The sequence below is a fragment of the Pogona vitticeps genome, chromosome 10 (assembly GCF_051106095.1).
Source record: "Pogona vitticeps strain Pit_001003342236 chromosome 10, PviZW2.1, whole genome shotgun sequence".
NCBI lineage: Eukaryota > Metazoa > Chordata > Lepidosauria > Squamata > Agamidae > Pogona > Pogona vitticeps.
In genome coordinates this window covers 14532536-14547230 of record NC_135792.1, presented here as the reverse complement: position 1 = coordinate 14547230, position 14695 = coordinate 14532536, and the positions used below count along the sequence as shown (strand labels likewise).

Here is a 14695-nt window from a genome sequence, read left to right as displayed (position 1 = left end):
AACCGCAGGGGAGAAGGTTTGGGTCGCGCGGCAGCGGCGGCGACGCACCTGTCCTGGATGAGCTCAGAGCTGGGCCGCATTACAAGCTGACCTGGGCCGCATGCGGCCCGCGGGCTGCGGGTTGGACAAGCCTGCACTAAAGCAATAAAAAAGCATTCTTCAGGCATACAAGTGGAAAAAAACAACACAAAAGACATAGTGGCACAGCTCTGCAATGGAGATGGGAAAATGATAACAGAAGACAAAGAAAAGGCAGAGGTGCTCAATTCCTATTTTAGTTCAGTCTTTTCCCATAAGACAGACTATGAACTTCCAAACAAATTGGAAGTGCAGGTGAGGGGGACAGGATTGCAGCTGGAGATTGATAAACAAATAGTCAAGGAATACCTTACCACCTTCAACGAGTTCAAATCTCCAGGGCCGGATGAACTGCATCTGAGAGTACTGAAGGAACTACATTATTTTCTTGAAATCATGGGAAATGGGGGAGGTGCCAGAGGATTGGAGGAAGGCTAATGTTGTCCCTATCTTCAAAAAGGGCAAAAAAGAGGAACCTGAGAACTACAGGCCAGTCAGCCTGACCTCAATCCCAGGCCATATTCTGGAACACACCATAAAGCGGTAATTGTGCAAACACCTAGAAAACAATGCAGTAATAACTAGAACACAACACAGATTTGTCAAGAACAAATCCTGCAAAACTAATTTGATCTCCTTTTTTGATCAGGTCACCTTCCTGACAGACAGAGGGAATGCTGTAGATCAGTGGTTCTTAACCTTTTTGAAAGAAACGCCCCCTTGAGCCATTGAGGAAGTTATCATCGCCCCCCTCCCCGCGGTGATGATATTTATTCATTTTTTAATTTTTATTTATTTATTTATTTATTTATTTATTTATTTATTTATTTATTTATTTATTTATTTATTTATGACACTTAAATCCAATGACCCCTGAAAACAAAATTAAATTCCAAGAAAATGAAATGCCCCCCAAAAAGTAACATTTAATGATTTAGTTGCAAGTGAATTTTAAGACGCAAAAAGAAATATAAAAAGGGCATAAAAACAAATGCAGGAACTAAAAATTTTAAGACAAAAAGTCTGAAACTAAATTAAAATTGGAGGAAAATATATATTCATTCACACTGTAAAAAGGCTGCAGCCATCTTCACAGGTTTGGCTTGCTCCAGCGCCCCCCTACCGCCCCCTTCTGCTCCAGCGCCCCCACACCGCCCCTTTTTGTTCTACCGCCCCCCTGAAAAATGAAATCACCCCCTGGGGGGCATTATCACCCACGTTAAGAACCACTGCTGTAGATGTAGTATATCTTGACTTCAGCAAAGTTTTTGACAAAGTGTCCCATGACATCCTGATTAGTAAGCTAACTAGGTGTGGACTAGATAGATGGATTGGTTTCAGGTGGATTGGCTACAGAATCATACTCAGAGGATGATGATTAATGGGTCCTTCTCTACTTGGGAGGAGGTAACAAGTGGGGTACCCCAAGGCTCAGTCCTGGGTCCAGTGCTCTTCAATATTTTTATTAATGATTTGGATAAGGGAGTGCAGGGATTGCTTGTCAAATTTGCAGATGATACAAAATTGGGTGGAATAGCTAATACCCTAGAGAAGACAGAAACAAAATTCAAAATGACCTTGATAGGATGAAGCACTGGGCCAAAAGCAGCAGAATGAAATTCAACAGGGATAAGTGCAAAGTCCTGCACCTTGGAAAAAGAAAGCAATTACATAGTTACAAGATGGGGGATACCTGGCTCAGCAAAACTACGAGCGAGAAGGATTTTGGAATTGTCGCAGATCACAAGCTAAATATAAGCCAACCGTGTGATGTAGCTACAAAAAAGACAAATGCTATTTTAGGCTGAATTAATAGAAGTATAGTTTCCAAATCCTGCAAAGTGCTAGTCCTCTATTCAGCACTGGTTAGGCCTCACCTTGACTATTGTGTCCAGTTCTGGACACCACACTTCAAGAAGGATGCTAACAAATTGGAACAAGTTCAGAGGAGGGCAACAAGGATGATCAGGGGGCTGGAAACCAAGCCTTAGGAGGAAAGCCTTATGAGGAAAGAACTGGGCATGTTTAATCTTGAGAAAAGAAGACTGAGAGGTGATATACTGTAATAGCACTTTTCAAATATTTAAAAGGCTGTCATACAGAGGAGGGGCAGGATCTGTTTTTGATCAGCTAAGAGTGCAGGACACACAACAATGGACTCAAGTTAAATGAAGCCAGATTTTGGCTGAATACCAGGAAAAACCTCCTAATTGTTCAAGCAGTACGACAGTGGAACCAATTACCGTGGGAGTTGGTGAATGCTCCAACACTGGAGGCATTCAAGACAAACTTGGATAATCACTTGGCAGATATGCTTTGATTGTATTCCTGCATTGAGCAGGAGGTTGGACTTGATGGTCTTGTAGACCCCTTCCAACTTCACTTTTATATGATTCTATGATTTCTATGATTCTATGAAATGCCTTGTCTGAACAGCAGCACTTTGTAATGCAACAGCAGAACTGAGTTCTGGTTTGCCACCTGGCAAACCGCTGCCCTTGAGCTTACTCCTGACAAGACATTCCTAGACTTCATATGCTTGTGTGAAAATGTGTCCAACTGATGAGAATTGTAACTGATCCCTGCCTACTGTATCTTGCTTTGGCATAACCTTGGCTTCGTAAATTCCTGGAATGTGTACTCTGGGATATGCCTTTGCAAATGACATGCCTGTATTTGAAATGCTAACAGAGGCTAATCAATAAAGGTGAAGTTTGAAGAATCACCTAGTTCAAAGCCAGTTTAAAGGCAATTTTTCACATACCTAGGGATGTTTTTTCAGGTGTCAGGAATGTGGATGGCCCAACAATAACTTTTTATGGAAAAAGCTTCAAGATTTTAAGGCAATTCTTCCACATTTATGGTCACTGTTTTATAATGTTAGTGTTGAAAGCCTATAGAGCCAAATCTTTAGCTCAATTGCTCTATGGATTCAAATCTGAGCCAATATAGATTTTAAACAGATAGAAAGTGTGCATTTTAGGTTCCTTAGGTAAATATTTGACATATAGGCTGTATTCAGAGATTCCTCTGAGATTGGAAGGTGACCTTCTTACAGTTTCCACACAGGTCTGGTTTGAATCACTTAACTTTTTAGCTATGGATTAATCTAGTTTATTCCGGCTTGTTTCCCTTTGTTATGTGGGATTCATATAAAAGTAATGGTTGACGTATTAAGTTCTATTTATGCACTTTAGGACTTTCACCTCAATACTTATTGTCCGCCGGCTGTACAAAGTGAAAAACATGCTAAAACGTTTTGAACATCAAAATGATTTATCCGTTACCCCTAGTATGACTGTTTTCAAGAAAGTTGCCCAAATAGAAAAGCACAGTATCTACAAGCCATTCCTAAATTCACAGTAATGCCATGCGCTCAGTACGATGTGATTACTGTTTTAGAAGAGAGAGAGAGAGTGAGAGAGAGAGAGAGAGAGAGTTCTGTGCTGTCAAGTCAGAACCGACTTATAGTGACCCTAATAAGGTGTTCAAGGAAAGTGAGATATTTAAGGGGCGATTTTACCAGTTCCACTCCACCACTCAGTTTCCATTGCTGAGCAGGATTTGAACCCTGTTCTACAGAGTCCTAGTCCATTATGCTGTCCACTACACTATTACAAAATCATAAATGCCCTTGGGGAGACAGTTTTGAAATGCTTGCTGGTTTTTGTTTTTTGTTTTTTGTTTTTTGTTTTTTGCTTTTATAAAGATGCATCTAAGGGATTAATTTGTCCACTATTGATTAATATTCCATCTGACATATGTAGACAGAGATAAATATATAATGGTACAGTCTGCAAACATTTTAGCAGCAGCAGCAATTAAAATGAGGTTTCTACCGTAAATTGTAATCTCTTGCAGACTTAGCTGTTTAATCTTACAGAGTAGGTTTGTATATCTGGCTGATTATATATTTATCTCTCTGGTTGTTAGCATGGTGGTCTCCCATTATGCTAATATTCCATGTGCAACCTGCAAAAGAATATGGCTAATGCAAATAAAGAATGTATCTAGCAGCTTCTTCTCCCCCACCCCTACTTGGAAGGGGAATGGTCTTCCAGTCCTCTTTACCACTTTCAATGCAGGGAGGCAAAGCACAGTTCAATTTTATCCATGTCTTCCTAGAAGTTTTCCCTGACCAACATCATCCTGGGCTGCAGATGAGATCTCTTGCTCTATATAGGTTTTAAGCCTGTACCCTAGGATCCTCTGTTCCAGAGAAAATCCTCCAAGCCTACAACCAAGATCTCATCTTTCTGGCCTATAAGCCAGTGATATTTTATATGGAAAATCTTAAGGCATTCTATCTCCTATTGATCATTGCAGAGAGATAAGAGGCCGCAGAAGATAGGAAACCCTGCAGACTTCATCTGGCTATGGCTAAGTTCCTTGTCCTTTAAACCAACATTATTGAGGACGTTCTGTCTGGTATTTATATCTGGTGCAGATGCTGAAAACTAAAGAGGGATGAACAGGTATCCCACCACATTACTGCTCACCCCATGCATTGACTTATACTGAGTTCAGAGTCTATGTGCAAGGATAGAAGATTTGCACCATTGACCATGTAGCCTGGAAAGGGAAGACACAGGAATGCTCATGTTGCACTAACAAAGGGTGTCTGAAACAGGTGAAGCAAACCTCAAGACACACACAGGGCCGTTGGGAGGAAACCAAAATTGTGAGATTTTCAGCAGAATGTAGTATATCATTTAATGACAACAAAAATTAGTAAAGTTAGACATTGAGAGTGTTTTCTACAGTGAATTCCTCCTGAAGTGTAAACAAAGAGGGGAATGTTTTTTTCAGCACAAAAGAAGTTTTCCTTCCCAGTACATTAGGTACCAAAAAGGTTCTCTCTGGGAGACAGGTGTGTTGAGGTGAGCAATCCCCTCACCAAAAGATTCTTCTCCCTTCCCAGTCCAAAAGGGTTCCTGTTGATGATGATGACAGACTGGCAAGCACCTTAAGGATGCCCTGCACACTGTGCTGCACCGTCAGGGGTGCCTGTGAAAGAGGAGAAGGCAGCGTTATGGTCCAAAGGAAGAAGATCTTTAAAGACTGCCCTGAACAAGTTCTCACTTTTCAAGGCAGGATTTTAAGGGTGACATCTTGGGCCTCCATTCACCTAAACCACTGAACTACCCAGCCAGATACTTAAAACAATAAACAGGTTATAAAAATTAGAAAAAAACATTATGAAAGGTGAACATGCAAAGTACACAATATCAAAATCACTGGCATAAAAACAAGATGTCACATCATCTTCCCCTTTCTTTCTTTCTTTCTTTCTTTCTTTCTTTCTTTCTTTCTTTCTTTCTTTCTTTCTTTCTTTCTTTCTTTCTTTCTTTCTTTCTTTCTTTCTTTCTTTCTTTCTTTCTTTCTTTCTTTCTCTCTTTCTTTCTTTCTTTCTCTCTTTCTTTCTTTCCCTCCCTCCCTCCCTTAATCCATTCTCCCTGTCCATATTAAATTCCACTTTTTTTCTGAATCTCTCATCAAAAGTAACTTTCAAATGGAAAAATAGTTGCTCCTGGAAAAGTACACAGTACTGTTTGATGCATTTGAAGAGACTAATTGGAGCTATGATGACCAGGGTCGATTCAAGACTGTGGTGGGCCCTGGGCAAAAAAAATATAATGGGGGAGTCCTTCTCCCTCCCTCCCTTCCTCCCTCTCCCTTCCTTCCCACCTAAATAGGTCACATAACATGAACAATGTAATATAACATAAATAAGACTGGCTCACTAAGGTAATCTTGGTAGCAGTAAATAGGTGAACAATGCTTAGGTAAACAAACAACATAATAATGAAAAGAAAGTCTAGCTCAGTGATGGCGAACCTTTTTGAGCCCGAGTGCCCAAACGGCAACATAAAACCAAATTATTTATTTTGAAGTGCCAACACTGCAATTAAACCTGAATACTGAGGTTTTAGTTTAGAAAAAACAAGTCGTACAGTTGTCTGAACGAATCAACACATTTTGTCTTAAAAGAAAAACACAGTAACAGAACTTTCAGTGATACAAACACTTTTTGTTGAAAAATAACCATTAACTCTAGTAAATGGAAAAATATTAAAGTAATACATTGTACACATAGTCTGAAGCCAGGTAATTTATACAAACTTTAAAAATAATTATATGCATGTATTTTTTTTGATAAGGGATACTCAACTTGGCATGCTTTTGCACAATTAATGTGATTTTTGATGTTGTATGCATGCTGATAATTTGTCAAACTTTGGCTCATACATTGTTCGTTTCTGAGCAACACATGCAGCACTCATGTCACCTGTCAGTCTGTTTCTGGTATCAGATTTGATATAATTCAAAGCTGAAAACAGCTGCTCACAAGCATCAGAGGACTCAAACAAAGTGCATCCAACACTTTGTTCCTAATTCTAGATAGGTGTTCTTGTATCCCTTGAAGCAGGCTTTCGGTCCAATACAGAAGAAATCTGCTCCTTTGAAGTCCTTGGAAGAGTTGGACAGCAAACCAACTTTAGCAGAAATGAAAGTGGCCTTGGATTCCCTTGCCTCAAGCAAGGCACCTAGGAAGGATAACATCCCTGTTGAAGTGCTGTAAAGAGATCATCACCACTGAGCTGTATGAAATCTTTTCTCTTTGTTGAAGGGAAGGTGGACTATCACAGGACATGAAGGATGCAAATATCGTAACATTGTATAAGAACAAAGGAGACAGGGGCAGCTGAAATAACTACCATGGCATCTCTGTTCTCAGCGTTGCAGGGAAGCTGCTTGCCCATGTTGTGCTGAAGAGACTCCAGGTACTTGCAGACAGAGTCTATCCAGAATCTCAGTGTGGATTTCAAGTTAATAGATCCATCACTGACACGGTATTTTCCCTCAGACAGTTGCAGGAAAATGTAGGAAACAACGATAGCCACTCTTTGTGGCCTTCATAGATCTTACAAACGCCTTTGATTTGGTTACCGGGAATGGCCTTTTTTAAAATACTTCCCAAGATTGGATGTCCACCTCAAATCCTTACCATCATCAGTTCTTTTAATGAGGAAATGAAGGGCACTGTAGTTTTGGATGGCTCAACATCAGATCCCTTTGACATCTGAAACGGAGTGAAACAGGGCTGTGTCCTCACGTCAACCCTGTTTGGGATCTTTTTTGCTGTTATGCTGAAGCACGCCTTTGGAACTGCAACAGAAGGTGTCTGTCTCTGGACTAGACCAGATGGAAAGCTCTTTAATCTCTCTAGATTGATAGCGAAGACTAAAGTCCAGCTGAAATGCATGCAGGACTTCCTCTTCACCGGTGAAGCAGCTGTTGTTGCCCATTCTGCTGAAGACCTCCAACAATTTATGGATTGATTGTTGTGGGTTTTTCGGGCTTCTTGGCCATGTTCTGAAGGTGGTTTTTCCTAACGTTTTGCCAGTCTCTGTGGCCAGCATCTTCAGAGGACAGCAAACTTATGGATTGTTTTAGTAAGGCCTGCCAAGACTTTGGATTAACAATCAGCCTGAAGAAAACACAAGTTATGGCCAGGGCATGGACTCACCTCCTTCTATTACCATCTCCATGCAAGAATCAGAGGTTGTTCATGACTTCATGTACCTTGGCTCAACAATCTCTGACACTCTCTCCCTAGATGTTGAGCGAGATAAATGCATTGGCAAAGCAGCTGCCATGTTCTCAAGACTCACAAAGAGAGTATGGCTTAATAAGAAGCTGACCAATATCAAGGTCTATAGAGCCTGTGTCCTGAGTACACTCCTGTACTGCAGTGAGTCCTGGACCCTTTGTGCATGGCAGGAGAGGAAGCTGAACACGTTCCATATGCGTTGTCTCTGATGCATTTTTGGTATCACCAGGCAGAACCAAGTTCCAAATAGAGTAGTCCTGGAATGAGCTGGAATTTTTAGCATGTATACATTACTGAAACAGCAACATCTACATTGGTTTGGGCATGTCGTGGAAATGGGTGACATTCAGATTCCAAAATATCTCCTGTATGGAGAATTAGTGCAGGAAAATCACCCCAGAGGGAGACCACAGCTGTGATACAAGGATATCTGCAAGTGAGATCTGAAGGCCTTAGGAATGGACCTCAACAGATGGGAAATCCTGACATCTGAGCGTTCAGCCTGGAGGCAGGCGGTGCAGCATGGCCTCTGCCATCTTGAAGAGACACTTGATCAGCAGGCCAAGGCAAAGAGGCAGTCCCAAAACCAGCCAAATCAGGGAGCTGGAAAGGGGACAGATTGTATTTGTCTTCAGTGTGGAAGGGATTGTCACTCTTGAATTGGCCTTCTCAGCCACACTAGACATTGTTCCAAGACCTCTATTCAGAGCACATTACTATAGTCTCTCGAGACTGACGGATGCCTACTCTCTCTGTTCTTGCATCCTAACTTTAAATTGATATGGTGGTGTGAAGAATGTATAGGTACTGTAAAGAATTAATGTTGAGTCAATCTGCATGGGTTGTTTTATCTGGGTTACTTGGATCAGCACTGTGTTTTTCTTGTTTGGGGAACGAACTAGAGAGGCAGCTTGCCTTCTCATATCCTGCATACCTTCTCTGTCCCCATGTCTGTTTTCACCCAGCCAGGATGGATCGCAATACACAGGATTTCATCCCCTTTCAGTTCCACAGCAAGGCATGCAGTGACCATATTCAAGGCAGCCTATTGAAAAAGAACCAAAACTTTTAACAATGTTGCTATTTACTTCACACTGTCTCTGGAGCCACTGATCTATTGATCTCCAACCCAGCAACCTAAAGTTTCACTCTGATTAGAGCTTCAAACTGATTAAAGGATGCCAAGATCAAGGACAGGCACCCAGTGTGGTGTAGTGGACAGAGTGACAGACTAGGACTCTGGAGACCAACCAGGGAATCCCTGTTCAACCATGGAAACCGACTGGGGAGTTGGAACTGGTAAAACTACTCCTTAAGATATTTCACTTACCTTGAAAGCTCTATTAGGTAAAGGCAAAGGTTCCCCTTGACATTTAGTCCAATCATGTCCGACTCTAGGTGGCAGTGCTCATCCCCATTTCCAAGCCACAGAGCCAGCGTTTGTCCATAGACAGTTTCCATGGTCACGAGGCCAGCGCGACTAGACACAGAACACCATTAACTTCCCAGAAGGGTTATGTTATTATGGGAGGGGATTTCAATATGGTTATGGATAAGATAAAGGATAAAACTTTTTATGATCGGAATGATATACTCCATAGAAACACAATATTGAGCAAGAAAGTAAAAATAATCACTTGAAGGATGTTTGGAGGGTAAAGAAAGGTGATGAAAGAAGATATAGTTATTTTTCAGCAGTATGCAATAGTTATTCCACAATAGATTTCATATTCACATCTCAAAATTTAATTCCTAAGATAGTTAATACTGAGATTAATTCCATAAAAATAACAGATTATGCTTTGATGTCAATGGAGACTGAGATTTAAAAAGATTACAAAGACTCTAAAAGATGGAAATCACCCAGCACGGATCGGAGCAGAAGCCGTATTTGGCACGGAGCCGTGAGGAACCCTTTACTGGGGGAGAGGAGAACAACCAATATAAGCTTAAAATATATAACAACTAAGTAAGCTGAAGCCTTTGATTTATGAAACAGCCCCATTAAGCTGAAAATAAGAATGAAAATATTTGGCTGAAAGAAGAAAAGCAGCAGCAAACCTATCTTATCAGTATGCCTCAAAAGCGAAACTAACTCTTAATACAGCAGACTGATTTCAAAGCCGAGAGAGTGAGACGGAAAAATAAATCTTGTGTTTCTGGAAAAGAATCCCAGATGGTAATACCATCGGACAGGATTTAAGAGACGTGAGTTTTGTGAATGCAGTTAGGCTGGGACATGTTTCTCTTTGCCTTTTCCTGGACTCTGTGAACTGTTAATAACAGAATCTGGTTGTTTTCTGGAGAAGAAAGGAGCTGACGTGGTCAAATGGACTGAGGAGCATCAAAGGGTTAATGGAAAGATCATAAGACGGGCTTCAATAACAACGACTGGACAGTTTGAGACTCTGTGATTGTTGTTTTGTTTGCCGGACTGCATGTGAGACTGATAACAGAAGCCTGCTAAATTCGGGAGAAGAAGAAATAATTGTGCCACTGTTCTATTTGATTTTGAATTTGCTGGGTTAAAAGTTGATTTTTATATTATAATGTTTGGATAAAGGTTGGAGGGAGATCTAAGGGGAGGTTTCTGATTAGGTGTTTGGATTGTTGATAAAATTGTGGAAAATGTTGAAGTATATATAAGGGGTGATCATTGAGGTTAAGGACATAGTATTATCTATACAAACCCCATTCATTGGAAAGCCTGAGATGACCTCCAAAAATTTAAGACAAGGGAACTTTTTTACCTTTTACCCCCCCCCCCAAAATTTATATACACCAACATTACCACCTTGATTCGAAAGGAAGGAAATCATACATTATTTGAATTAAAAATATTATTGAATCTACACAGGCTGTGTACCGAACTAGAAGGATGCACCAAATTTGATCAAGATGTGCACTATTTTTTCTGGAATACATTGCACTCCAGTCATGGTGTGGTATAGGGACTAGTAAGGTGTCCAACGTGCCTAGCAAGTTGCATTAAATTTTTGCTAGCTCGCAGAGGATTTAATCGTCATCAGTGGCTACCAGAGTGGTGCTAGCAATGACATGCTTGCTAGAGACAGCCAACACAGAATTGGGGAGGGGGCCTTCCCTACCACTTTAATCATTCTATGTGTGGTGTGCAAAAAGGAACAAACCAGGCTAAAGGCCATGTCACCCACCCTGGTGCCACAGCCCAATATCAAAGGACCAGTGTGCTTTTTTAATAATCATCAGTGGAAAACTCAGCAGTGGCCAGAGGACTGGAAAAGATCAGTCTACATCCCAATCCCAAAGAAGGGCAGTGCCAAAGAATGCTCCAATTATGGAACAATTGTACTCATTTCACACGCTAGCAAGGTTATGCTCAAAATCCTACAAGTTGGGCTTCAGCAGTATGTGGACCAATAACTCCCACAAGTACAAGCTGGATTTTGAAGGGGCAGAGGAACCAGAGACCAAATTGCTAACATGTGCTGGATTATGGAGAAAGCCAGATAGTTCCATAAAAATATCTACTTCTGCTTCATTGACTAAATGGTTAAAACGCTGTACTGCAGCTAAAACTGTGCTCACGACCTGGGGTTCAAATCCCAGGTAGCCGGCTCAAGGTTGACTCAGCCTTCCATCCTTCCGAGGTCGGTAAAATGAGTACCCAGCTTGCTGGGGGGGCAATGTGTAGCCTGTATAATTAAAATTGTAAACCGCCCGGAGAGTGCTTGTAGCACTATGGGGTGGTATATAAGTCCAATAAATAAATAAATAAATAAATAAATAAATAAATAAATAAATAAATAAATAAATAAATAAATAAATGTGCAAAAGCATGGCAGAAAGTGAGGAGGAATTAAAGAACCTCTTGGAAGGAAAGCAATGATAACCCTAGACAACACCTTAAAAAACCAGCCTCCCCCCCTGCACTCTGCTCATTACCCCCAGGATTTTCACTTTACCCCATTTGGGGTAATTTCCCCCTGTTCCCTGACCTATGATTTAAGACAACAAATTGAGACTTGGCCTGTTCAATCCCAAAGTTCTGGAACAGTGGTACAAGAAATAGAAAAGGAATGGCAGATTACTATGCAAAGGACAATAATAACAGTTTCAGCAAGTGAGTGAAGGTCTAAGCAAAATAGAAGATTTGATAAAAGTCACAAAAGAGGGGACAGTAGATGCCAAGCAAAACTTAAATGAAGCTGCACAAACTTTAGAACTGTCTTTATTGGGCACGACACCAGGTAATACAGATGGGATAGAAAGTTATCCAGTGACCTATGCAGCTTCCAAAATTAAAAAGCATTATGTGAAAAATCTCAAGAAAGCAGAGATACTGAAACAAGAGAATCTTGTGAAAATATGGGAAGTGACAAAAATGGATATTCTATCAGATGGGTTGAAAGATTGTTCAATTCAAAAGGAAACTGAACGATGGGATGTATTGTATAAATGGCTGCAGTTACCAGATAGTTTTGGAGTAACAGAGAATTAAACTAAAATTAAATGATAAGATGAAAGCAGGAGGGTAATCAAACTGTGAAAAAGCAAAAAAGTTGATTTGTTATTGCAATATGAATTGATTGGATGAAGGTATACTCTGTGTTCTCCTATCGCCCTAACCCTTTTCCCCTCTTCCCTATTTCCCCTTACTTTTTGTATTCCCTACCCAGTCCTTAAATAAATACAGTGGTGCCCCGCATAGCGACGTTAATCCATTCCAAATTAATCGTCGCTATGTGGAAACATCGCTAAACGGAACGGAAAAACCCATAGGAATGCATTAAACTTCATTTAATGCGTTCCTATGGGGTCCAAACTCACAGTTCAGCGAAGATCCTCCATAGCACCACCATTTTCGCTCCCTGATTTTCGGTGATTTTTAAGGAAATATGTGATATATTTGGAAAAGATGTCGAATTTAATTCTAAAATTGCTTTGTTGTCAATTTTTTATACGATAGAACTTGATTATTGCTCAAAGGAACTGATTTCCAATTTTATGACAAGTGCTAGAATATTAATAGCTAGATTCTGGAAAGATAAATATGATATTAAATTAGAAGTTTGGTATAATGAAGTATGGAACAGTGTGTTAAATGATAAATTGACTACTGAAGTTAAGATGAAAAGAGGGGAAATAAGTTTAAATATTTTTATGCTATTTGGGGTAGATTTACTGAATTTGTATTAGTGAAAGGAAATGGGAAAGCCTCTAAGCAACAATCAATACAATTTTAGAAAGGAGGTTCGTAATAAAAGTATTGCTACAAAGGGTCCCGTGGGTATGGGGTGCACTGTATTTTAGATTGTATTAGTAAGTATTTTGTATTCTTATATTTGTTTTGGAAATAAAAATAATAAAATAAAAGAATTAAACAAGCTAGATACAGTGGGCCCTCAACTTATGAACGTCCCTACATGCGAACTTTTCGGGTTACGAACCTGATCTCATCACAAGTAGTAAGCCCTACTTGCGAACGTGGATCGGGTTACGAACCCAAAAGGCAGGGAGAAAGGGCGGGAAATTTGAATTTCCTGCCCTTCCTCCCTGCCTTTGGAGCTTTCAAAAGGCTTCCTCCAACATTGGAGGAAGCCTTCTGAAACCTCTGAAGCCAAAAAGGCAGGGAGAAAACGCGGGAAGTTCGAACTTTCCATGCTTTCTCCCTGCCTTTTGGGCTTCCAAACAAGAAGCAAGCCGTGTGGCCGGGGGGGGGGATCGGCTCCCTCCTTGCATCTGATGCTGAGTCCACTTCCCGCCGGGCTGGGCACGAAGCGGACTCTCCATCGGGTGCAAGGAGAGAGCCGATTTCCCCTTGGCCGTGTGGCTTGCTTTTCCAAACAAGAAGCAAGCCACGTGGCCGGGGGAGGGAATCGGCTCCCTCCTTGCATCTGATGCTGAGTCCGCTTCACACCGGGCTGGGCGCAAAGCGGACTCTGCATTGGGTGCAAGGAGCCAATTTCACACGGCTTGCTTTTCCAAACAAGAAGCAAGCCGCGCCCGGCTTGTTTCCAAAGCCAAAAAGGCAGGGAGAAAGTGCGGAAAGTTTGAACTTCCCGTGCTTTCTCCCTGCCTTTTTGGCTTCAGAGGTTTCAGAAGGCTTCCTCCAATGTCGAAGTCTTTTGAGAGCTCCGAAGCCGCCCATTGCGGCGGTGGGGGGGTCCCCCAGGGAGATCTCCCAGGGCTTGCACGCCACCATGAGAGACCTTCCTGGGGGTCCTCCCCACCACGATCGGAGCGCTGGGAGGCTAGAGGTGGCCAGGCGCTTGGGCGCTTGCCCCCGGCCACGTGGAGGCAGCGGAGCGCCGGCAGGCTTGAGACTGGTACGTCCTATTTAAAAAAGCTTTTCTGTATAGGTTTTGGAGGGTGGGATTGGACTGGGGGGGTTATGTGTCTGTGGGCTTTTGTATGTGTGTTTTGTGTGTGTTTTTTTTTTTTTGCAGTCCCAACGTGGAACTTGCTCTTTTTATTTTTTAAAAAAAATTTTTATTTTTTGAAATGCTAGAATGGATTAATTCCATTCCCATGCATTTCAATGGGAAATGGTAGGTCGACTTACGAACTTTCCAAGGTACGAACATTGTTCCAGAACGGATTAAGTTCGTAAGTCGAGGGCCCACTGTATGTTCTGGGCTCTTATTTAGTTAGTGTTTGAGAGGAAGGCTTACCTTACTTGCACGGTATGCATAAAATGGGTCCAGCATAACTTCAAAGCCCTGTGCAATGGAACCCAGTTTGGAGCTTATGTTGATTATGGCTGCCTTGCTGCAGCTCATTCCTTCTGTTTCTGCCTCCTTAGCTGCCCTCTTCAATAGAGGCAGGAATTCCTGAAATGCACAATATGGATTAGGTAACAAAAGGTGTTTTCCCTCATTAGTCTTCTGGGAAGGAGCAGATTCCTGCTTGTGCAAAGCCAAATCTTTCAAATCATTATATTATTAAGGAGCTTATTGGGTATTATTGTCATTGTGGCGGACCGCACATCACTCCTGTCAGTCATTTTAGAGCTCTAATGCA

The 14695-nt window shown here is 41.4% G+C and overlaps 1 protein-coding gene across 8 annotated transcripts in view; it reads right to left on the bottom strand.

The window, feature by feature from the left end:
• LOC110089523 (C-signal) overlaps positions 1-14695 on the bottom strand; it is a 64925-nt gene that overhangs the window by 37603 nt on the left and 12627 nt on the right. For 2 of the 8 annotated variants that reach the window (XM_072980828.2, XM_020812658.3), the window contains exons 4-6: positions 14347-14505; positions 8628-8738; positions 4870-5085 (exon numbers count right to left, since the gene is read on the bottom strand). The exons of 3 other annotated variants lie outside the window; for them this stretch is intronic. In XM_072980828.2, coding sequence (XP_072836929.1) covers positions 4972-5085; positions 8628-8738; positions 14347-14505 — 384 coding nt within the window. In that variant the 3' untranslated portion in view covers positions 4870-4971. Of the gene's footprint in view, positions 1-392; positions 451-4869; positions 5086-8627; positions 8739-14346; positions 14506-14695 lie in introns of those variants that run through there. 3 more of the 8 variants (XM_078380381.1, XM_020812660.3, XM_078380383.1) reach the window with 3 other exon arrangements.